The sequence below is a fragment of the Caretta caretta genome, chromosome 26 (genome assembly GCF_965140235.1).
Source record: "Caretta caretta isolate rCarCar2 chromosome 26, rCarCar1.hap1, whole genome shotgun sequence".
Classification (NCBI taxonomy): domain Eukaryota; kingdom Metazoa; phylum Chordata; order Testudines; family Cheloniidae; genus Caretta; species Caretta caretta.
Window position 1 is genome coordinate 13,006,743 of NC_134231.1, and position 24,452 is coordinate 13,031,194.

Below are 24,452 nucleotides of genomic sequence, written 5' to 3' on the forward strand. Positions count from 1 at the left end.
GTGGGGCCAATAGTCACATCAGCCTTTCTCCCTACCTCCCAAAACAGGTAGTATCCCTTTAAATGTTTTGTGAGCTCTCTAATGGCACTCACTGGGTTCTGTGTCGTAGAAGCTGCTGGAAACCAGTCAGAGCAGCAGCATGTATGTAGCTACACCTTGCTCTTTAGTGGTGTCATTAGTAAACAAGGTTATTTGGGACCCAGATGTGCTCCTGAAGTTTGTCATATTGTAGATTGTTGGGTAAATAGTAGAAGACACAACAGCTGTGCGATGCAGGAGGCCAGACTAGATGATCACAATGGGTTGTTCTGGCTTTAGTCTAAGAAATCCATTTCTTTTTGCTATTCCAATGTGCCTATGCACCTGCAAGTTCCTGCCCGGTCTCTGCTAAGCACTTTCACCACACTGTTAGCTTGTTGGCTCTTCTTAGCCTTTCTTCTGTGCTCCAGTGAGTATGCGTATCCTTTCGCATTCAAAGAGCCACAGCTCTCTTTCCCATTATCTGCATATCCATAAACATGTGCTCTGTTCTCAGTAGGATTCAGTTATGATCATGTAATCAGAAAGTCTTGGAAGCAATTGCTGCTAGTGATGATTTTACATAAAGACTGGCATTTAAATTGGTCTCTTTTCTTCGTCTTCTCCGAAAGAATTGGAGCAGCTGTGTTTACTCTTCTGCTGCTGAAAACAACATTAAGAAAATATTTGGATATGTGCTTGGAACAGTGAATTACTCCAACAATGTACAATAATGGTTAATTAGTTCTCAGTTTATTTATATGGAGTTCATGTTCTTTTCCTACCACTCAAGCTGTTCTTTTCCTACCACTCAAGCCCTCTAGAGTAGGTTTTTTTTCCCCCTTAAAATTTCTCATTGGTGCAGGCCCTTCAATGATGGGAGCACTGATGTTAATAGGACTAGAGGTATGTGCCAGTATTTTAATCGCCATGTCATCTCACCTTGCTTCGAGCAGTGCTAAATAACACAGTAGATAAAGCCCTGCAGCCTTTGGCCTGCAGCCATATCTGCACTAATGCTGTCACTGTATTACCGCTCGTGGAAAAGTTTAAAGAGAAAAGTCTAATGGAGACATGATCTTAAGGTGATGCATTAATGCAACCGGTGTTCTGAGTTTAGCCAAAATCTGGGTATGCACAGCTGTGTTAGAAGCAAGCTGATTTCTAAACCATTTGCACCAGGAGTTTTGATCTCTGCTGCTTTGGAATCTTCTTTCCTGGTTTAAGTAAAATTAGCTGTTGAATGTACTTTCTGGCGACATGCACGACTTGTAGCCGCTACCCATTAGATGCAAACCAATGGCTCAGTGAGATGAAAGACTCCATCTCCCTACATCAGCTCCTTAAATATCTAGTCCACACCTATGATTTAATGGCATTACTTCCCAGTAGAACCTACTACATTACCATATGGGTATGCAATATTTTTGCCTCCAACTTCATCTTTTGTTAATTCCTGTGTAAGCTTTATCTAACTGGATTCAATGAGGAGTGTCCACTAGAAGGGAGTCAGTCACTTTAACTCGCTCCCCGACCTCTGTTTAGCGTTAGCACTGCAGTAAGTACAATTTTGCTGTAAAGGCATATGTGTCTGCAGTTGAGGCAGCCCCGTAGCCGAGAGAATTGATGTGTTTTGCTGCATTTTTAAGGTATTTTCATCATGTTCCATTCACTTGGTTGAACATTCTGAGATTTACTGCCAAGACCCATAAAGGCTGTGTGACCTCTAGGGAATGAAATGCAGTCAGCAGGCTTGTAATGCATTGTGTTGCTTCTCAGAATTCACCGCTGAATCTAATCTTCCCTTGCTCAGAAGACCATGGATTAATTACAAATCTCAGGTTTATCTGGAATCCAGACCAAGGGAAAACAATCCATTAATCCAGACTACTTTAAAAATAAAGATCCAAGAGAGATCCAATTATTCCGCTTCTTATGTGACTTACAAAATTCAGATCCTTATCAGAAGCTGATTGGACAAAGCTGGGATAGAGATCTCACTTGTTCTGTGGTATTACATTGCTTTACTTTCTGGTATTAGACAAGTAGGAAACACAGACACACTTGAAAGAGAAGCATATACATTAGCTGAATTTAAAAGAACATCCATCTAACATCTAGTATGCAAGGTCTTGGAAAAAATTTTGAAGGAGAAAGTAGTTAAGGATATTGAAGTCAATGGTAAATGGGACAAAATACAACATGGTTTTACAAAAGGTAGATTGTGCCAAACCAACCTGATCTTCTTTGAAAAAGTAACAGATTTTTTAGACAAAGGAAACGCAGTGGATCTAATTTACTTAGATTTCAGTAAGGCGTTTGATACCGTGCCACATGGGGAATTATTAGTTAAATTGGAAAAGATGGGGATCAATATGAAAATTGAAAGGTGGATAAGGAATTGATTAACAGGGAGACTACAGCGGGTCCTACTGAAAGGTGAACTGTCAGGCTGGAGGGAGGATACCAGTGGAGTTCCTCAGGGATCGGTTTTGGGACCAATCTTATTTAATCTTTTTATTACTGACCTCGGCACAAAAAGCGGGAGTGCGCTAATAAAGTTTGCGGATGATACAAAGCTGGGAGGCATTGCCAATTTAGAGAAGGACCGGGATATCATACAGGAGGATCTGGATGACCTTGTAAACTGGAGTAATAGTAATAAGATGAAATTTAATAGTGAGAAGTGTAAGGTTATGCATTTAGGGATTAATAACAAGAATTTTAGTTATAAGCTGGGGACGCATCAATTAGAAGTAACAGAGGAGGAGAAGGACCTTGGAGTATTGGTTGATCATAGGATGATTTTGAGCCTCCAATGTGATATGGCCGTGTAAAAAGCTAATGCGGTCTTGGGATGCGTCAGGCGAGGTATTTCCAGTAGAGATAAGGAGGTTTTAGTACCGTTATACAAGGCACTGGTGAGACCTCACCTGGAATACTGTGTGCAGTTCTGGTCTCCCATGTTTAAGAAGGATGAATTCAAACTGGAACAGGTCCAGAGAAGGGCTACTAGGATGATCCGAGGAATGGAAAACCTGTCTTATGAAAGGAGACTCAAGGAGCTTGGCTTGTTTAGCCTAACTAAAAGAAGGTTGAGGGGAGATATGATTGCTCTCTATAAATATATCAGAGGGATAAATACCGGAGAGGGAGAGGAATTATTTAAGCTCGGTACCAATGTGGACACAAGAACAAATGGATATAAACTGGTCATTTGGAAGTTTAAACTTGAAATTAGACAAAGGTTTCTAACCATCAGAGGAGTGAAGTTTTGGAACAGCATTCCAAGGGAAGCAGTGGGGGCAAAAGACCTATCTGGCTTTAAGATTAAACTCGATCAGTTTATGGAGGAGATGGTATGATGGGATAACATGATTTTGGTAATTAGTTGATCTTTAAATATTCATGGTAAATAGGCCTAATGGCCTGTGATGGGATGTTAGGTGGGGTGGGATCTGAGTTACTACAGAAAATTCTTTCCTAGGTATCTGGCTGGTGAATCTTGCCCATATGCTCAGGGTTTAGGTGATCGCCATATTTGGGGTCGGGAAGGAATTTTCCTCCAGGGCAGATTGGAAGAGGCCCTGGAGGTTTTTTGCCTTCCTCTGTAGCATGGGGCACGGGTCACTTGCTGGAGGATTCTCTGCACCTTGAAGTCTTTAAACCATGATTTGAGGACTTCAATAGCTCAGACATAGGTGAGAGGTTTTTCACAGGCGTGGGTGGGTGAGATTCTGTGGCCTGCGTTGTGCAGGAGGTCGGACTAGATGATCATAATGGTCCCTTCTGACCATAGTATCTATGAATCCTTCTCTGGAGTCAGCTGTCTGCGGATGTCCCTCTAACATCTAACAATGGTTTGTATGAAAGAATCTTATTGTTTCGTCTTTCTCTAATTATATATTATATAAAAGGAGCAAAAAAGAGATGAAAGATAGGCCTCAGATTAAAGAGGGATTTTAGCTTTAGCGATAGTCACCCACTGCTAGGATAATACATGTGAATATGCTGTACATAAACATCTCATGCTAGTGTGTCTCATTTTGCTGATGCAGGTAAACCTCAGTTTTACAAACTGCTGTTAACCCCAAAATGCCCATGTGTCCCTATCTTGCCTGTAGGCTATTGCATGGGTCCAGAGATACAATGGTAAGGATTTTTAAAAAAGCTTTGGAAAACACACACTCATGCAGTTTCAGGGATCTAGCCATGTAATGGAGTTTGAAATAAACTGCCCTGTGGACAAGTTATCCCATAGCTGTTGCCTGCAGGGTTTATTGCATCTTCCTCTAAAGCAGCTGGTACTAGCCATGTTTGGAGACAAGATATTGGGCTGATCCAGTAAATGTTCAGCTCCAGTGTTTCAATTCCTAGTTTCCCTCCTAAATCCAGATTTTACAGTGTCCACTGGACTTTTGCATAACCAAGGTTTTTGCCTGAATTATCAGGATTCATAAATACACACAATGGTTTGAATAGTCTGTCGAGTGGCAGTAAAGGACGCAATGAAGTCATTCTGGACCCGAGCCAAAGGCCATCAAAGCCAATAGAAAGATTTCCATTGGTTTCAATAGGTTTTGAGTCAGGCTCTTTGCGGGGTAGATTGTAGAGACAGGAGGCTGAGCCCTCAACATCAGTCTAACAGAGAGATGCTTAATATTTCTGTAATGGCACCCATCAGCATTAGCGATGTCACTTCACCTTGCTACTCACAGATGTGTTTAGGAGAGTGCAGTGGGAATGTTCTCTCTCATTACAAGCAGCTGCCGTTCTGTCAGTCTTAGCAGATAATCCCTGTGTAAAAAAAAAAATCATTTCCCTATCGCACTTCTGAGTGAAGAGGGATGACTTGGTGTAAACACTGCGCATGATGAGACACATGTCTGGTGTGTTTCTCTTTCACAAATGCTTTCAGGTGGCAGCAGCCTGGAAAAGGTGCTCTTTTTAATCTTTTTCAATTATTCCCTTTATTTTAGCTGTATTGAGCTGCTGCACAGGAAGGTCCCAGATTTAACCCTTGAGCTGGGTAAGGGATGACACCTGTGGCCATACAGTTTACAAGTATTGTCTTCAGTGCCCTGGCCGGGTTCTAGTCTGGTTAACAACATTGCCAAAAATTCTGTACCATATCAGTTACAGAGCTGGGGCTATAGCCCATTCAACAGCCCCTGATCTAGCCACACACTTAGAGGAAGGATGGTCCAGTGATTAAAGCACTAATCGAGGATCTGAGTTCAAGTCCCAGCTCTGTCACCGACTCCCTGGGTGAACTTAGGCAAGCCACTTGGCCTCTGTGTGCCTCAGTTCCCCATCTGTACAATGAGGATAATGGTGCCGTCCTGCCTCTCAGCAGTGTTGTAAGGATAAATATATTAAGGCCTGTGAGCTGCTCAGATACTACGGCAGCGGGGACCATATAAGTACCCTAGGTACACAGACTGCCTCCTAAAACCATGTGTAGCCCACACTAAGTGAGAGTGGGTCTCCCTCTTCTATTAGCGGCTGGTCCATATAGGCACTGAAGGTCTTGGGTTCAAAACCCATTTTCCACCCAACATGGCACAACTCTGGGATTTGAACCCAGAACCTTCAGCACTAAACATATGAGCCGGTCTCCTTTACAGAACCCATATGAGACTCATAAACCTCCGATGCGGACCAGCCATTAGAATGGGGACATGCACTTTTAGGATGGGTCACGCATGCCCTCTGTTGAGGACAGCAGTCTGTGGAAGTAGAGAGTGTACTATAGCGAAGGGTAAACTGAACAACAGAAAGCTGAGGGGACTCAGGTGGAATCTGTGGTGGAAAAGAGTGCCAAGTTATTTAAAGGATAAGGCTGGAGAGGAGCCTGTACCCACAATTGTTTCCACAGGGGGAAAAAAGACAGCGTTTGAGGGGGCAGAAAGAGTCGTCCAAGGAAATACTGGCCAGCTAAAGGGCAGGCCAGGAAACAATTATGACACTTTCACTCAGCCAAGCTTGGGAAAGGTTAGAACATTCATCACAGGAACTTTCAAATTCACCCGGCGTGGGCCGGGAATAACAATTGCAGGATGACTAACGAAGGCTGCCGCTTTGTGACGTGTTCGTTTTTGCAGTTTGATAAGCAGTCAACAATAGCAGAAGTATTCTGAATGGAGACCAAGCCAGCTATGGCCCTCAGGATGGAGGTGGCTGATGGTAAGCGCCATACACAGAGGAATCTTCATGCAGAGACGTCTCTCATCTCTTTTCATTCTCCCGCCGCCCTTTGCTTCACCCTAACGGTGGGGGAGGCTTTGCTATAATGAGGATTGCTAGCATAGTCTAGTGATTATAATACAGAACATGAAGTCAGGATTTCTGTTCCCAGCTCCACCACTGATTCAATGGTGCTGCTCAACCTCTCTGCAGCACCAGCTATTTAACAGGTATGTTGCATTTCATTTGCTTCAGAGCGGGTTTACGAGGCTTAAGTATTGACGGTGACGTCCTGGCCCCAGTGGGAGGTTTGCCATTGACTTCAAAGAGGCTAGGATTTCATCCTGAATGTTTGCAGAAACTCCCATGGAGCTGCTGCATACATAGATAATGGCATTCCAATGAAATCCAGCCACCTGAGACCTTCGTTCTGCCTTGCTGTGAACAAAGGTATCACAATAAGCAAGATTTCTATTAATACAGTCAGTCATACATGGGAGCCTTCGTCACAAATCTAAAAATAATTGCTCTCCATTAGAGATGGTTGAAATTTTCCAATTTCCATTTTTCAGTCACATTTTTGTTGAAATTTTTTTATTAAAAAAAAATGTACACTGATGACATTTTGGCATTTTTTTTTCATGTTCTCAACCAAAACATCCCAGGGAATCTGCTCTTTTTGGGGAGCTAGAGCCCACTCTGCCCATGACTGCCTTATGAAGGCCCCACCTGGGGTTATTGGCTGCCCCAGACGGTTGATTAGTAAACGAGCACCTGGACCTAATAAACATTCCCCAAGCTCAGTTAGAGGGGTACTCCAAAGGGAGATGGCAGGCTCCTATGTAGGGGAGTGCCCAGAAAAAGTCTGGGTGAGCTAGAAGGTGAGCTCCCTGGGGGACCTTCCCGGTTGGGGAGCCTGTAAGAGGGTGCCCCTAGAGAGGGGGACTGGGGTCAGCAGGTATCTAAGAGGACCTGGTCTCATCCAGGAGGTCTCCCAGATGCTTCCCAGAAGCCTGACCTGGCAAGGATCACCTGCTATCTCTGGAGAAGAGGCACAGTGGATGGACATCTCCAGAGAAGGATATTACTCCAGTAGGAGCAAGAGGCCTAACCCCAGAGGCAGAGACTGGAACCAAGAGAACCCCATGGGAAGAGCCTGTAGAGGCGATCATTGGCCTCAGGTGGCAGATATGGCCTAAGATTGACCTAGTCATCCCATGGAGATGTTGGGGTGAAAGTTTTGTTTATGTTCTGCTTTGGCTTTTCTGTGAATAAAGGAGACCCTGCACGAAGGGGTAGCATTTAGCTTTAGAATTTCACTGGGTGTTTGGACTTGCTCATACCCTTGCTGAGGGGAAAACCAGCTAAGGGCTCACTTGCGATGCCATGCCCACCTGCGTGGGGTGGGGTGAGTCAAACTAGAATGATGACACCCAGCCAGTCAGAATTTTTCCACTTCTGAAGAATTCTGATGAAATTTTGAAAAAATTATGGAATTTGTAGGAAAGGTTTCTAAAAAATCACCAAACATATCAGTTTCCCCAGCCAGCTGTGTTATCTATCAATCAAGTTCAGTTCACTGTTGTTTACAGGATTGCCAAGTATTCCGCCAAGTGGCGGTTACTTGGAGTTTTGTGAATTATAGCGTAAATTAGTATTAATCCAAAAATTCATAGAATTTGTTATGCACTTTTTTGTTCTCCACTTTTAAAAAAGTTTAGCTATCTAGCAAAAGCTCATAAGTAAGTCACCAGCCCCACACTGCAAATAGTGAAATAATCAAAGTGAACAGTTTATGAATAACTGATAGGTTGAGAATTGTTCACTCAAACTACGTGGCAAATCGTAGATACACTGGCAAAAGTCAGGGTGAGTTCATGAGCAGGAAAGAAGGGCTACATTTGCAACAGCCATTATTTGCAATTAATAATTCCACCATCCATCCTCCAAATGAACACAACTAAATAAATATGGCATGCACCTTTCCTGTCAATTACCAAGTCCAAATGATCATCCGTGGATGGACCGTTCGGCTTGCTCTACTTTTCCTTAAATGAAGTACAGGCAGTAGGCATCATCTGTCTTTAAAATGTTCTCTGCTGTGCAGTCTAGTAAGTAACCAGCGCTCTAGGCAATGAGTATTTAATCAGTAGGACCCAAGTGTGCTCTGTGTGCCAAATACTTTTATTTGCCGTGACTAGCATATAGTTCATTTTTAAGCAAGGAACTAAATTGCCTTCCCAGGGCTGACTTTTCAGGGCATCAGTCTCTGGATGGCAACACTCCTGCCTGGTTGTAGCTACAAGTGTTCTCTCTCCTGACAAGCTCAGGCACTCTGAAAGATAGCTACGGTACTATCCCTTCTGCAAGGCTTTGTTGCTCTGTGGGACAGGAGTATCCTTGTCCCGGAATAACTGGCCGGCCCTAGGAAACCCAACTGGCTGCTTCTCCTCTCCTGCAGTCACCTACCCATAAGTCTGTAAGAACAGCCAGGGGGGACGGACAGTAACAGTGTATGTAATAACGTGTCAGGAAGGGAAATGGTGCGTTCCTTTGTGAAGCCGCAGATTGCATTCTACGTGGGGCCCAGGAGAATGGGGATGCTATCCCTGTACGTTACAGGCCTGCAAGCCATTAAAGTCAGAGGGAAAACTCCTGAGGCATCAATGGGAGAAGGACAGAGCTGACTTTCCGGAAATCTTGAAATCCTTCAGATGGAATATGCAGTATAAATAGAAGGGAATATTAAGCTCTGCACAGTGATTATAAGTAGAGTGTGTGTTAATTACACAGAGTTAGGAGAGCCCTGCCCTTAAGAGGAGTGTCTGAATGGAGAGAGGGGTGGAGTTCCCACAGCAATCCCATTCATAGGTAAGGGAGGAATCAGGTTAGAGACAGGAGAAACCAGAACATGTGATGAATCAGATAAGGGGCTCAAATATTAGTCTCTCCCAATTGCATTCACTCAGCTTATAAGACAAAGGATGATTTTTCTAAGGGCTAGCCCTGAAACAGAGCCTGGACTCTGAAAAGCCGACACTGTTCTTGCTGCTGCTTACATTTTTGGCAGGGATAAAGATTCTGCAGTCCAACCCTCGCTGTTTGTTCTGTGGTTGATGCATGAGCCTGCTGAGAATCTAGCTGACCCTCCGATAGCTGCAGCTGCTGCTCAAGGATAACAAGGCAAGCATCTGTGTCTCATTAAAATCAGCAGAAGTGACTCAGCTGGGTAGAGCAACTCACCCCTGTGCAGAGCCAGTGCAAAAACCCAGCACTTGTAAGGGGCAGATCTGCTGAGCATGAAGATGCCGCTTTTATGAGTACACTGTTTGTACGTAAACTCCATGGATTTATTATTTAAGGCCAGAAGGGACAATCTAAACAGCCCAGGCCATTAAACTGCAGTCAGTTACCCCTGTGCTGAGCCTAATAACCTGTGTTTGGCTCTAGCATATCTCCTAGAAAGGCATCCAGGCTTGACTTGAAGACAGCAAGAAATGGTGAGTAAACCACTTCCCTTGGTAGCTTGCTCCAATGGTTAGTCATCCTCCCCGCTATAAATGTGCACCTCTCTTCTAGTTTGTATTTGTCTGACTTCAGCTTCCAGACATTGGTTCTTGTTCTGCCTTTTTCCGCTAGATTAAAGAGCCCTTTAGAATTTGGTAATTTCTCCCAGTGAAGATTAATAGTAATACTTACAGCTTTTAAAAATGGGATTGTGTTCAGGAAAGTGTCTGTGCTCTCAGGCATATAGGTACTTTTCAAAAGCAATTTATAGACATTTTTATGAGCTATGTGACTTTTTTTTTTTTTTTTTCCCCCTCTCCCCTTAACATTTCAGGAGTAACCTTTTCAGTAGCGCTCACCCAGGCGCTTGCTCGGAGAGGCCCAGCTGTGAGATGACTGCCATGGAGAGATCTGGGAATGTGGAGGTTTCACAAAGGCTGAAGAAAAATGGAGCCTGAAAAACACACAAGGTAAAGTGAGTAATGATGTGGACTGCACCAACAGCCCATTGCTGCATGGCATGCGGTGAGGGAAAGTGTGGGGCTGTAGTACCATCTTGTGGACAGGAAGAATACCATCTGCTTATGCTTTTCACTAAACCATTCTTAAGATACAATTCAGAGAGAAATCTGGTCCTTCAGCCAAAAGGGACAGGTCCACGTTTGGCATAAACAGGGTGCAGCTTCAGTGGCACTAAAAGTGAGCTGTCCCCAGAGTTTCTCAAAATCCTAGTGTCAGCGCTTTAAAAAAGAATCTACTAATAAAAATGGTTGCATTGTAATTTAGTATGTAGCATTTTTCTGGGGGCAGAACTGTTGCATATTGTCACTTTGTTATAGACAAGGACTAAGAATTGTCGGTGTCCAGGTTAACTTGAGGTCGAGCAATTGAGATTCCATGCTAGCAGGGAGTTCAAAATGGGGTGTGGAGCACTGGTCTTGTGGTTAAGGCGATGAACTGGACTTGGGGGATCTGGATTGAACTCCCACCTCTGCCTGAGACTCCCTCTGTGACCTTGGTCAAGTTGCAGTGGGGGAGGTTTAGGTTGGATATTAGGAAAAACTTTTTCACTAGGAGGGTGGTGAAACACTGGAATGCGTTGCCTAGGGAGGTGGTGGAATCTCCTTCCTTGGAAGTTTTTAAGGTCAGGCTTGACAAAGCCCTGGCTGGGATGATTTAATTGGGGATGGGTCCTGCTTTTGAGCAGGGGGTTGGACTAGATGACCTCCTGAGGTCCCTTCCAACCCTGATATTCTGTGATTCTATGACTTCCTCTCTTGTGCCTCAGTTTCCCATCTGCAAAACGGAGAGATTTCTTTTCTCCTACCATTTGTCCATCTTGTCTTGTAAAATCTTTGGGGTGTAGACACTGTCTTCCTATGTGTCTACGCAGGAGAGCTTGACAGGAAATGATTTCTCTATCCCATTAACATTTTTGAGATTTCAGAAATTTTTCCCAGCCCAAATTGGGACCAAAAATCAAAGTTTTGAAAACGTCTACAAACTGAAAATCTGAAGGGGGTGGGGGGAGTTCAATCAAAATGTTTAGTTTTGATCATTTTTAAATATTTGTGTTTTTTTACTATTTAAAAACGTTCTATAATTAGCGTACATGTGAAAACAAAGTTATTTGGAACTGGAAAACTGAAATGTTTCATTTAGAAAATGTCAAAATGGGATGTTTCGAGAATTTGGAAAAAAGTTTTGAAAATCTTTTTGCATGCCTAACTTTGTTGAAACTGACTCTCATGAAAAGTTTTGGTTTAAACAAATTAGCATTTTACTGAAAAATTCCTGACCAGCTTGAATGTAAAGCATCTAGAAGAAATAGAGCTCTGATCTTGCTTGCAGTATGTAGGGGCCACAGTAATATAAAAATAATGAATGAAACTCTTAAATGACCTAAACCCAGAATGTCAGTGTTAGTCTGATGCTTTCCAATTTACCAAGGTTAGAAACAAATGCCGTGCAAAGGGAGGATTCTTCTTTGGGATATCCAGCCCTTTAAACTAATGATATTGGACCTTAAACCTGTGACTGATACAGGACCCATCTTGCACCTCAGATCAATATAAATTCAGGGCATAGGGTGGGGAGGAATCCACATGAGGAGTAAAGAAATGGTTTGGGGCCAGGTTTGGTTTTTCTGCAATGGCACCTTTCAAAGCAGGTCAGAAGTTTGGGATGTAAGGAGTCTCCAGAGAGATGGATTTGCAAACTGTTTAAAGATGCAATTTATCATTGTGAGACCACTAACCGGGGATGGGGTGTAGGCTTGAATTTGTTTTGAGATCCCTGGCAGTGTACACGTTAGGAAAAACTAATTAAGACTCAGAACATCCCTATGAAGTGACAAGTTTCAGAGAAACAGCCGTGTTAGTCTGTATTCGCAAAAAGAAAAGGAGTACATATGGCACCTTTAGAGATGAATAAATTTATTTGAGCATAAGCTTTCGTGAGCTACAGCTCACTTCATCGGATGAGCATCCAATGAAGTGAGCTGTAGCTCACGAAAGCTTATGCTCAAATAAATTTGTTAGTCTCTAAGGTGCCACAAGTACTCCTTTTCTTCCTGTGAAGTGAGTAAATGCTACAGATTTGGTACAGAAAAGTTAATCAGAAAGAGAACCCAGGAGTCCTGGCTCCTAGTCCCGCCGCTTTAGCCTTTAGAATACCAGAACCATAGAAAGTAGAGATGGGAAAGGTATCTAGGAGTAAGAGGCAAGTCCATCCCCCCAGTGAATGCAGGATTATTCCTGATTACCGTGCAGTTTTGTCTCTAGAAATGGATCATCTTCATTTCCATTGAGGACACAATTCCAAGAAAATTGTATACAAGTGTTGGAAGGGCTAAAACACTCAGGAGGGAGTGAAACGGTGCAGGATGGTGTTTAACTATCACCAGGGGGATGATACTAAGCAAAAGAAGTTTTAGGCCAAATATCAGGAAAAGAGAGTGTGGAATAATCTCCCAAAAGGAATTGGGGGTGCGGGGAAGCCCCTATCACATTATCTTAAGCTGCAAAATGTCACTTCCCATTCCTGTTTCTCTTTACCAGTGTGACTAGCTATCCAGAAATTATTTTGACAGCTGTGATGCAGATTTATTGATATTTCATGTTAAAAGGATAAGTAGATCTGAACAGCCCAGGCGTGAAATAAAACTGGACAGCTCAGATAATCTGTGTGTGTATGCATATAAATGGATGTCTCCATGTAAAGCACAGGGATGTGTGCAATAATCTCAGGAAAACCTAAAGCCATATGAAACGTACCCCATTTTGCGAGATCATAACAAACTCAAAACTGAGATCAGAATTTGAATCCATGGAGGATTTAGGACAGAAGCCCATTGGAAATGCACGGTTCCATTTGAGAGAAACCCAAATGAAAAATACTAGCTCAACACATCAGAACTCTAGGGTGTTAAAAATCAGAGCCCTGATCTGAATTTTCCAGCTGGTCCCTATTTCTAATGGTCCCAACAAACATAAGATCTTAGGCGGTGGTTCTAATCCGTGGTTTTGGTCCAGACCTCTGTGCAATCAGTGCAGTGACAAGGTCCTCATTCAAACAGAGAAGGGTTGATGGGCAGTGGTTTTCCGTATATCACAGTGGGGCCAGACTTGCAGCCATTGCAAGCAGCTGATGGACGCCCGCAAAGCCCTGCATCACACAGCAGTTCATTCTCAGCACCTGCTCTCCTGCCTCAGAGAGAGCAGAGGCAGAGGTTACTCTCAGCTTGGTTTTTCGGGAGTCCCTCCTCTGCTAGGACAGGGGCCCTGTCACTGGTATGGCTGCACCTACATCATCATTTAAAATTCATACCGTTATTTGTGCAATTCAGGAGACTGGACTTCACAACGGCGTGTTTAACTCCAGATCCTGTGAGTGCTGAGTGCCCTCCATCCTTATTGAACTCTGTATGCGTTGAGGGTGCTCAGCACCTTGCAGAATCAGACCCTTCGTGGCATCTAAGTGATGTAGGAACAGAAGCCTAATTGAAAGGGCCAAATCCTGCGGACGCTTAGGGTATGTCTATGCTGCAATCAAAACCCCCTCAGCACCGATCCTCAGAGCCTGGGTCAGCTAACTCAGGCTCGCAGGGCCCAGCCTAAAAGGTCTCAGAGCCCAGGTCTCGCAGGGCCTCAGAGCTGAGGCTCCATTCTGATCCCAGTGTCTACACTGCTATTTTTAGCCCCGCTATCCTAAATCAGGGTTTTTATTTGTTGTTTGGACGCCTAGGAGCCTCAGTCATGGACAAGGACTCCATAGTTCTAGGTGCTGTCCAAAGAACCAAACTTGTCATCTGAATAGACAAGAACGACACGGAGTGGGAGGGAAGGGATGCAACATGCAAGCAGAGTGAATAATGTGGTGGCAGCAAATGTCATGTTAGTTCCATTATTTCTTTTGGAAGGCCATTAGGGAGTGGAAATTGGGCCCATTTTCAGCAAAAATTGGTTTGATACTCCGCTGAAACCTTCAAAATTATTGACTTTTCAAAATGCAATTTCAGTGAAAATCGTTTTTGTTTGTTTGTTTGCATTTCAAAGTTGGGTGTTCTTGCAGGGGGCAGTTGGGGTGGAAGCTCTCATTTTGTGAACATTTCACAAAAAAAGACAAAATTCGGAGATTGCTAAATGGCCTGGAATGCAATTATCTGTTTTTATTTTTAAAAAGTAACTATAATCTAAAAGCCCATGAGCCTGATCTGATCAGGCTGCCATAGACTTCAGTGGGGCTTTTCGTGTATAGGTTTTTATTGGACCATCCTGTGCAGTACAACTTTGCTTCATTATTATTACTGTTGATCATTTCTTAAGCGCTGATAGCGTATTTTACATTGTACAAAACGCTAAATGAAGACAGTTACTGTCCAAAGGGGGGAAAATGACAGTCTAAGCAAGACTGATGCACCCAAGACAGGATGCCCTGGGCAGCACAGAAGAGGGACCAGGTTAGAATTTGATGGCTCTGTTTTTATGCTCTTGCTGGTTTTCCCTTCATTTGTTGTTATGATTTGTACAAGGCTAGGTCCTCGCTTGTTCGCATGTCACATCCTCCACTGAGATCTATTTGTGTCCTGTGATGTGGTGTGATGCTGCTCCGCTCTAAAAGTCAATCAACATTGCGCAAAACACATTTTAACTCGCGCCTTTGACATTAGAAGTCAATACCATGCTTTCATCAGTAGTTTTCTCTGTCAAGACAAACTAGGCTTCCTCACCCTGCAGCACCCAGGACTCTTTCATCCTAGAGCTTTTGCAGATCGGCTGCTGGACATCCCCCTTCTGCTTAGTTTTGAACATTTCAAGGGATTAGAAGGTAAGGTTGCCTATTAAAACTAGAGCTCTTTTATGGAACGTTGTGGGTCCAAACAGTGCCGGTTAGTAACATCTGTGTAATAAAGTTCAACTAAGGCGCGTGTTAGGGTAAGTCTCCACTGCAGTCAGAGGTGTGACTGCAGCATGTGTAGGGACACCTGAGCTAGCTCTGATCCAGCTAGCCTGAATAATGATAGCCATGGTGGCACGGGCTAGCCGCTCGAGTGAATACCCAGGGTCCTCAATGGATTTGCTTCACTGCTCTTGGTGTTCTATCCTTAATTGTATCACTTTGGTGTGTAATAAGATGACAGCTCCTCTAAGAAAAGTAATGTTTGTTTTTTTTCTCTTGCCCTACAATAATCTATCGCATAGTTGTCATGATTTTTAAGGAATGCTCTTGTGGAATATGAGTGACTTTTAGATGTTATGTATTTTAATCTGAAGAGTCTGTCTCTCTCTCTCTCTTTTTATTGCTAGAGTGCCTGTTGTCAGTGTCTATAAATTCTACTCATGCACATAAACGCGAGGAAATTCCCCTCCCCAATGTTTATATATTTCTATTGTACAAATAGAAACTCTAGGAGCACCAGCCTCATGCTGTGGGAATCTCTCCAAATGTTTAAAACAAGGTGATAATCAGTAGTTACTATTGAACTGCGTTTTTCTCCCGTAGGCTTGGAAGCTGGAGAGAGAACGTTATTTCTATTTTGAAATGCTTGGCAGCTACTCAAGGGGTTTCTACACTTACAGCACGGCACCGATGCGTACATAGTGAAGATGCTACTTACGCCGAAGGGCGAGCTTCTCCAGTCGGCATATATACTTCTCCTCCCCGAGAGGCAGTAGCTATGTCGATGGGAGAAGCCCTCCCGTCAAGCTATCTACACCGGGGATTCGGTCATTATAATCCATGTGGATTTTTCCACACCCCAGAGTGATGTAGTTAAACTGACATGCTGTAATTTTGTAGAGGCCAGGGCTCGGATACAACTGTGATGGAGACCGTATAAGCAGATAAAGTTCTGTACATTGAGATTAAAACATCTGAAGCTAACAAAAATATCTGCGTGCGCACGTGGATCTAGATATGTAGAAACATTCCAAATGTGGCAGTGTGGATGGATACAGCATGTTAGCCTGCATATTTGAGAAGCATTTTCCATTGTGTCACGCCCGCTTTTTCGTTTGCTCGCAACATTCCCCGAAACGTCTTCGTGGGCAGTAGATGTACATGTGTTTAATTATGAAACTCTCTAAAGAATATTTATAGTCCGCTGTGTCTACACTACAGTGTCTGTGGCAGCATAGGCCCCAGTGTAGGGGCCTCAGGTGTCAACAGAAGGTGTTTTAGCTGCCTAATGTAGATGCAGCATCTGTCAACAGAAGGTTTTCCCTGCCAGTACAGGGACACCACTTCTCTGACCACATTAGCTGTGCCGACAAACACTCTCTTCTAATAGCATAACTACGTCCACACTAGGGGGTTTGTTGCCATAGCTGAGTCACTAGACGGTGTAAGGGGTTTTTTTTGTGTTTGTTTTTTTTTTTTGCACATCCATGACTGGTATAGCTATGTTGGTATAAGTGACGCCACACGCTGGGAGACAGCAGCCCAGGAGAGGGATAACTGGGGAAGACTTGTCAGAGAGGGAACGTCCACTGTTGGGGAAAACTGCCTTGCCCTGGTTGCAGAAAAAGACTGGAAAAGAAAGGAAAGACAACCATCATGGAGCGATTGTGGCCCGACCCTGTCTTCCAAAACCACTTACAATGTCTGCCAATCTGCCTGTGGCTCAAAGATCGGACTCCTCAGTCACCAAAGGACCCATGAAAAATAAAACATGTGAAAGAAATCATCCTCGCCGGATTGCCGATAAGTGTAGAACAGACCATAGAAACAGCTTTGTCTGGATCTATCTCTTAGTGAACCAGTAGAAAAGGACAAGAGAATAACGCCGCATACAATCAGGATGCAGATTATATTTGTTCCTGTTTACCAGAGTCTTGGTGGCCATGTTAACAAGGGCCCTTTGCAGAGATGCAAAATGTGTCCCTTCAGAAGACTCCCTACTCAAAAAGGCATTTAGAAAGAGCACAACTTCATGGCAGCACATCCTAATACCAGACATCATAGATCAGAAAAGTTAAGCTCAGATGGTTTGTTGAAGACCCCAGGATGGAATTAGACTTGATTTACCTTTGGTTTAGAAGGGATTGTTATTTCTTACACTATATATGGTATAAGAAGTCTACCCTTCCAGTCCATTCTTTTCACTCCCTTCTGCATCTCCGGTACCTATCACTTGTTTCTTTGTCCTCCTTTCATGCCCCATCGCTGCCTTTTTCCTTTCTGTCTTTGGCCTTGTCTTGTTAATAGGCAGCAGCTTTAAAACAAACAAAAGGAAGTATTTTTTCACACAACACACAGTTAACCTGTGGAACTCCTTGCCAGAGGATGTTGTGAAGGTCAAGACTATAACAGGGTTCAAAAAAGAACTAGATACATTCATGGAGGATAGGTCCATCAATGGCTGTTAGCCAGGATGGGCAGGAATGGTGTCCTCCTAGCCTATGTTTGCCAGAAGCTGGAAATGGGCAACAGGGAATGGATCACTCGATTACCTGCTCTGTTCATTCCCTCAGAGGCACCTGGCATTGGCCACTGTCACAAGACCGGATACTAGGCTAGATGGACCCTTGGTCTGACTTAATATGGCTGTTCTTATGTACCCTTAAAAGTTTTGCCAGTATAGCTATAGTGGTAAAAACTTCCTAGTGTAGATGCAATTGTAGTAGCAAAATAAATCCTTTGGTTTGTGTAGCTTTTCCTGGTTCGGGAAACAAAATAAGTTATATCGGCAAAATCTGTGGGTTTTTGTCTGTTTTTTGGGGGTTTTTTTTCTGGTGTAACTGCATATATTAGGGTTCTTGCAGGCATAGCTAGGTCATGTCTTAAATAAATAAAAAATCACACCCCTAACCAACATAGCTATGCCAGCAAAACTTTTAAGTGGCCTTAGGGTTTTATATGGTCCTCCATCACCTAGTATCTGAGCACCTTCCATATACAATTGATATCAATAACCAAGTCCCTTATGGACCTCATAGTCTCTGACTATTCTCATTTCTCAAGGAGTAAATTCTGATTTGGATTAAGCTTATTTATGTGGTTGCTTGGTTTCAGATTGTCAGGATTTCTTTGAGGGTGAGCTAGAAGGGGCTGTCACGGTTTCAGGTTCTCTTATCTATCAGCTGAGTCACCCATCCCAAATCCTAGTCTGACATTTATATTGGCTAGACCCTTTCTGTTCCTCACGGTACCTGTGATTGTTTCCCATCACACATTTTCTAACATCACTTTCCCATCTTCACTTCAAATCCTGGAATATAACCAGATAACCTTAGTTTCATGAAATCAAGGCCTGATGTCAGATTACATTTGCACGAGTGCAGTTTGAGCACTCACTGTGTGCACAATTGTATATCCAAAAGAGGGTGTTTATCTGCATAAATGGTGCTAGATACACACCCAATCTGGCGCACATAGTTGTGGTAACTGAATACCCAAACTGAGCAGTTTGCATCTCAGCATCCTGAAAATCAGACCCAATAAACTGTATTTTTTTAAAGAATGTTGCAGTATGCATTTATTATTCTCTATGGCCTAAATACAATTCTTATCTGAAACACTTTGAGCCTTCTTCCTCCACTGGGGAGGCAGTGTATGTCAACGGCTCAGGACTAGGCTGGCAGTCAAGAAACCCAAATTCTGTTCTCTACTGTGACATTAGCTCCTCCTCTGTCAGCTCTGGCTAATGACACTGATCCACCTTTTGTAAGGCACCCTGAGATCTATGCGGAAAAGTGTTCTGTAAGGGATGTGTGGTTATTATCTTTTTGTTTTGTTTGTTTTTTTAAATTTAATTTTCCAGTTACGGTGAATATTTGGCTGCGCTCATTGGCTTATTATTGTGAGGCTACTTATAAGTGGTGGCCGAATGGCTTGGTTTTTGTAGGGTTTCTCGGTGTGTTGGGCTGTCATGCTGGTTTGTTTTTGTAGGGTTCCAGGAGGTTGAAATTGATTCACTTTTTAGGGCCAAGCCCACCAACATGAATTTAAAAAAAAAAAAAAAAAAAGATAATCTAGAGAACACTCCCACCCATATCTAGGAATGAGAAACAGTTTTATTTTTTATTAGTAACATGCCCTTGACTTGTACCTTAAGTGCAATGGACAGACCAGGTTCTTGTTTATGGACCTGGCCATATACAAAGATCAAATCCAGCTGCACTTATGTAAGCAAAGACACCCACAGAGTCCATAGACATTTTGCCTGTGTAACAGTGAAGTAGTCTGGATCTAAGGATTCAGCCCAAAAATACACCAAGAGCTCTGCTTTCTAAGAGGGAATCATTTAGGGTCTCCCATTGAAGCTAGGCCATTTAATTCAGTCGCAGCAAGATTGGGCACCAAGCCCGATCCAAAGCCCTGAAGTTGATTTGAAGACTCCCATTGATTTCAATAGGCTTTGGAGCAGGCCCCTTGTTTTGTAACCTGGTCTGACATGGGGAAATGCCACTTCAAGCAGAACATCCTCAGTCAGTGGACGCACTTGCCATCGGAAACATCTTTATACCACTATAATCAGTCCACCCTTGGGGGTTGCCCTGGTTTAACTAAATAGAAAGAAACCTATTGATTTAGTTAAATCAGTGCAAAAACTGTAAATAAACCCTGATTCACTGACGTGGGACAAGGACTACCTCTAATATTGATTTTTGCACAGCACCGATCACAATAGAGCCCCAAGCTTGGTTGGGGCTTCTCAATGCTACTGTAATATAAATAAGATGATAAATGACAGGGTTATTCTGTTTGGCTGACTGCAGCTTTTAAACTGGGATAATGGTCTGAATATATGGACAGATAATCATTTGTAAAGATTTTTCACTTCCACACATACCTGGTGTGCAAATAGAGAATAACAACATGACCATGTTTCCCTCAACAACCTGAACTCAGTACTTTTATTTACTATTAATTTTGCAAATCTTTATTTATTTTTTTTAACTGATCAGCTCTGATAATGTTTTATGCCTTTTGTTGAGAAAACAAGAGCTGGCCGTTAGTTTGCAATGGTACTCGGAGCCCAGAGCTGGCTATCTGACCACTCTCAAAGTGACTTTGAAAGGCATTGATTTTACTGCCACTGCTAGTACCATCCTCTCGCCTTCATCAAGTGTGAAGGGCAATCAGTGTAGGTGAGATAATTAGGAAACTAATTATTATTCTTGATGAAAACGCAAAAACTCCATTCAAAATAAGACAGTATGTGAGAATTATGAGCAAAAGCTGGGCAAATGTTTACCAAAATGTGTCGGTGCATGGTGAAAATGCATATTTCACTTAAGAGAAGCAGCAGGACAATAATACTTTGCATCTGTAGATCACTTTTTAAATACTTTTTTGTTTTCATCCTCAAAGCACTTCATAAATGGAGGTCAGTATCATTTTTTCAGATGCTGTGGGGGGGGAGGGAAACTTCGGCAGAGAGGTGGAATGACTTTCCAGAAGTCTCAAAGCAAAGTCTGCACTCGAACCCAGGCCTTCTGTCTCCCAGTCCCACTGCTATAACAACTAGCCTTTTGCTTCTGAAAACTGTGATATCCCCTGCAAGCCAGTCTACCTAACCAGGCCAGCATCTGCGCTCAGCATACTCTTTAAAGCCTGTGACCAGCGGAATTGCCAGCAGTTACAAGTTAGCCCACAGGTCTTTCTAAACAAGCACTTTTAAGGGGAAAGCATTACAGTTAAAACATATTAAAAGCATACATGCTTGCTAAAAAACATGCATTTCCCACCCCCCGCCAACTCCAATCTCAGGCTCTGACAGGCGTCAGTCTTTCCAACCGTTCCCTAAGGACTGAGACTCCTGGCCCCTGCCTTGGACAAAAGGTCCTGTCTGTTGGCTGGATCTGAAAGAGCCCTTAGTTTAAACTCAGGCTATTTATCCAAAAGTCCTTTCTTTGTCCGGTGGCTTCTGGAGAATCTGGTTTGAAGCCGTCTATGTTAGCCTCTCCAGGTGGCGGGGCCCCTATGGACATGTTAAAACCTGAGTAAATTTGCCTAATCATCCCTCCACTTCCAGCCACTGTTCTTCGTTCCTGGAGGGCTGTGGTCACTCTCCCCAGTGGAATTTCATACAGTCTCGGACCCACAATGAGTTCTCCCAAAGATATTTCAGGAAATTGCCATATGTGTCACTATCTCTAGGAGCAAGTGTGTAGTTCAGTCTCCATGGCCTGTCTGGTTCTTGGCCTTTCTGTTGAGACAGCCAGTTAATCAGTGGTTGTGATGTTGATGCTCGGAACTGAGCTGAGACCCTCTTGTTGCCCAAGTCACCAGATGAACATTTGATAGCAACGGCTTTTGACCACCCATTGCCATGAGTCACATTTGAATTTGGTGATGTATGGCCTGGTGCAGCCCAAATGAGAATCAAAAGGACCATTTTTTCTATGTTTGTACAGCGCCTAGCACAGTGGGGTCCAGGTCCATGATAGAGCCCCTACATGCTACAGGAATACAAATAATAAAAAGTAATAAAAAGGCAAGCCTTTTCCTTGACTTTAATGGGAGTTGGATCAGGTCCCTACAGCTCAGATAGCTTCTGTATCTCATTACAAGTCTCCTAACCTAGCTAGTTCCCTTACAAAAATATTAAAAACACAATCACATCTGTGAATTTAGGCCTCTTGTTTATTAAATATTTCCTCTGTAATTATTTATGCGCATTGCAGTAGAAGCTAGGAGCCCCAATCATGGACGAGCAACCCATTTTACTAGGCCCTGTACAAACACAGAATGAAACAATGTCTTGAGACCTGCCTCTCTCCAATGCTTTGCCTGTCTTGTCTATTTAGGCTGTAAGTTCTTGGGGCAAGGACTGTCTCTCACCAGCTGACTGTCCTGCGCCTAGCACAATGGCCGCCATCTCTGTTGGGGTCTGTAGGCACTACTGTTACACAAATATTTTATTCAGCAATGTCCTCCACGCTGTCCCCCAGCAACATGTCTTAGCCCAGATCCGGCAGAACCACCTCAGGGGGTCGGCAGGATACCCCAGCCTTCGTCAGTATTGATTTATTATTTATTTGTATTGCAGGAGCATCTAGAACAAGGACTGGGCCCCACTCTGCCAGGCGCTGTACAAACACAAAACTAAAGGCTGGCCCCACCCCAAAAAGATGACAATTTTAATAATCGTCTGTTACCACTGATGTGGAGCCAAATGCCTCTCTCTAAAGAATCTCTTATTGATCTAAAATGAAAATGTTTTTTCTTAAAAGCCATGTTCTAATTATTTTCTTTATTCTCCCCCTTGAATCCGTCAGCTCTTTCCTCTAGTGGTGCAGTCATGATGGATGAAGATGATGGACTGAGTGAGAGAGGTCTCAGCAACTCTAGGAAGAGATATGATGATGAAGAAGGTAAGAAAAATTCCAGGTGTTCCACAGTTTGCCTTTGGAGGCTGATCTTCTCCCACTGAAGTAAATGGCAAAACTCCCATTGACTTCAGTGATCGATCTACCTACATACTTATGTGGCCCTCATCACTGCAGTATGTCGCAATCATTAATGGATTTGTTCTCCCAAACCCTCCTGGGAGGTAGGGAAGTGCTATCTCCATTTACAGGTGGAGAACTAAGGCCCCGGACAGCTCTAAGTGACATGTTCATGGACACACAGGGACTCTGTGGCTGAGCTGTGAATTGAACCCAGATCTCCTGAGTCCTAGTCTAATGCCCTATCTATCCACAGACCAATGTTTCTCAGCTCATGGGTCATGACAACCAAAGGGGTTGCAAGGCATTGAAAACTGTATTTGCTCTGAAGAAAAGAGAAAAATCTCACTCCTCACACACCCTTACTCTTCAAAGTCAAGTATTCTCTATCAACTTCTCAAAACACACACAGACTTACTTTTTTTTGCTTTTATATTAAATGTACCTATGTTAACAGTATGGGGGACATGAACATTTTTGACTTTGAGAAACATTGCCTTGGACTTCCTAATATATAGCTGGGGACTGATCCTGGGAGGCGTTCAGCACCCACCACTTTAGTGGAAGCTGCAGCTACTCAGCGCATCTCAGAATAGGGCTGTTCAGTTGGTTTGAAGACTACCTAACAGGGTAATATTCCTTGAAGTGATGCCAAATTTCACCCAAAATTCAAGGCCGAATGGATACAATTTGTTGTTTCCATTTAAATAAGTAAAAACATCCTTTCCACCCTGATGTATCAGTGGGGGTGTGTGTAATGGTGCTTCTGGGGGTGCCAATGAGACTCAAAACCCAAGGGCATGCCTACTTGTGGACTCCATGGCATCGATGGGTTTGGGAGTAGCCAGACATCCTTGTTAGCACGATAGTAATGTTTGGTGTTTCAGGCCTAATGGGAGATGGGTGGGGAGACCATATGGAAGTGCTGGCTTCTATTCACAGGTGAAAAGCGGTGAGGGTTGTACGCCCAGAGCCCTGCTGCTCCATGCGAAGTTCCTTGGTGGGTTTCTTTTTTCTCTCCATTGCAGACTACCATTCCATTTACATCGGGGTGCCAAAGCCACGGGGCTACAGGAGGAAAAGGCGCAGGCGGAGATCCACCTCCAGCCGGGATAAAACCAGCGAGAACGAAAGGCTCTATGAGCGCCAGGACCAATCCGATACCGATGAAGGAGGGCAGGCAAGCTACGACAATGGGAACGACAACGCCAGCAGGACGAGTAAGTCCCAGTTGTGCTATTCCTTGCAATCAAGAAGAGAAGGAATTGGACTGTCGCTAGATCAGATTTCCTGAGGTGGTCTCCGCGGTCCTCTATAATGCTTGCATCGTTTTTTCAACAAATTGTGTTTTTCATTTAAAAAAAATGCGTTTTTCAGGGCTTGCAACTATTCATTGATTCAGGTTGAATTAAATGAATCGTTTCCATTGAAAACAAATTTCAAAATAGTCGAAACATTTTCTTTCGGCTTTTGGATTCCAATTGGTGTTTTGATTCCAAATTTGGCCAATTAAAAAAAAAGTGTGAAAAGCACCAAAAACAGCCAAATCAAAATGAAAAAGTAAAAAACAAAATCATTTGAAGTTGACTGAAAACATTTCAGTTGACTCTAAACGAATCAAAACATTGGGAAAAATCATTTAGAGGTAAATAGAAACGTTCCACTGGATTGAAAATGAAATTTTTTCAGCTTTTCAATTGAATGGAAACTTTTTGAAAAAGTTTTAATTTTGGCTCAGATTGGTGAATTTGTTTTTGTTTTGTTTTTGTTTTTCCAATTCAGCCCCGGACCCATTATTCACTCAATTTTAGTCCTCTGTAGCACTCAGGCTAACACAACCTTTTG

The 24,452-nt window shown here is 43.2% G+C and overlaps 1 protein-coding gene across 15 annotated transcripts in view; it reads left to right on the forward strand.

The window, feature by feature from the left end:
* Positions 1 to 5,704: 5,704 nt before the first annotated feature.
* Positions 5,705 to 24,452, forward strand: part of SLC4A5 (solute carrier family 4 member 5) — a 129,513-nt gene continuing 110,765 nt past the window's right edge. For 3 of the 15 annotated variants that reach the window (XM_048829223.2, XM_048829224.2, XM_048829220.2), the window contains exons 1-4: positions 5,706 to 9,704; positions 10,046 to 10,181; positions 22,437 to 22,532; positions 23,636 to 23,827. In XM_048829223.2, coding sequence (XP_048685180.1) covers positions 22,460 to 22,532; positions 23,636 to 23,827 — 265 coding nt within the window. In that variant the 5' untranslated portion in view covers positions 5,706 to 9,704; positions 10,046 to 10,181; positions 22,437 to 22,459. Of the gene's footprint in view, positions 9,705 to 10,045; positions 10,182 to 22,436; positions 22,533 to 23,635; positions 23,828 to 24,452 lie in introns of all 15 variants that reach the window. The other 12 variants (XM_048829217.2, XM_048829230.2, XM_048829218.2 and 9 more) reach the window with 6 other exon arrangements.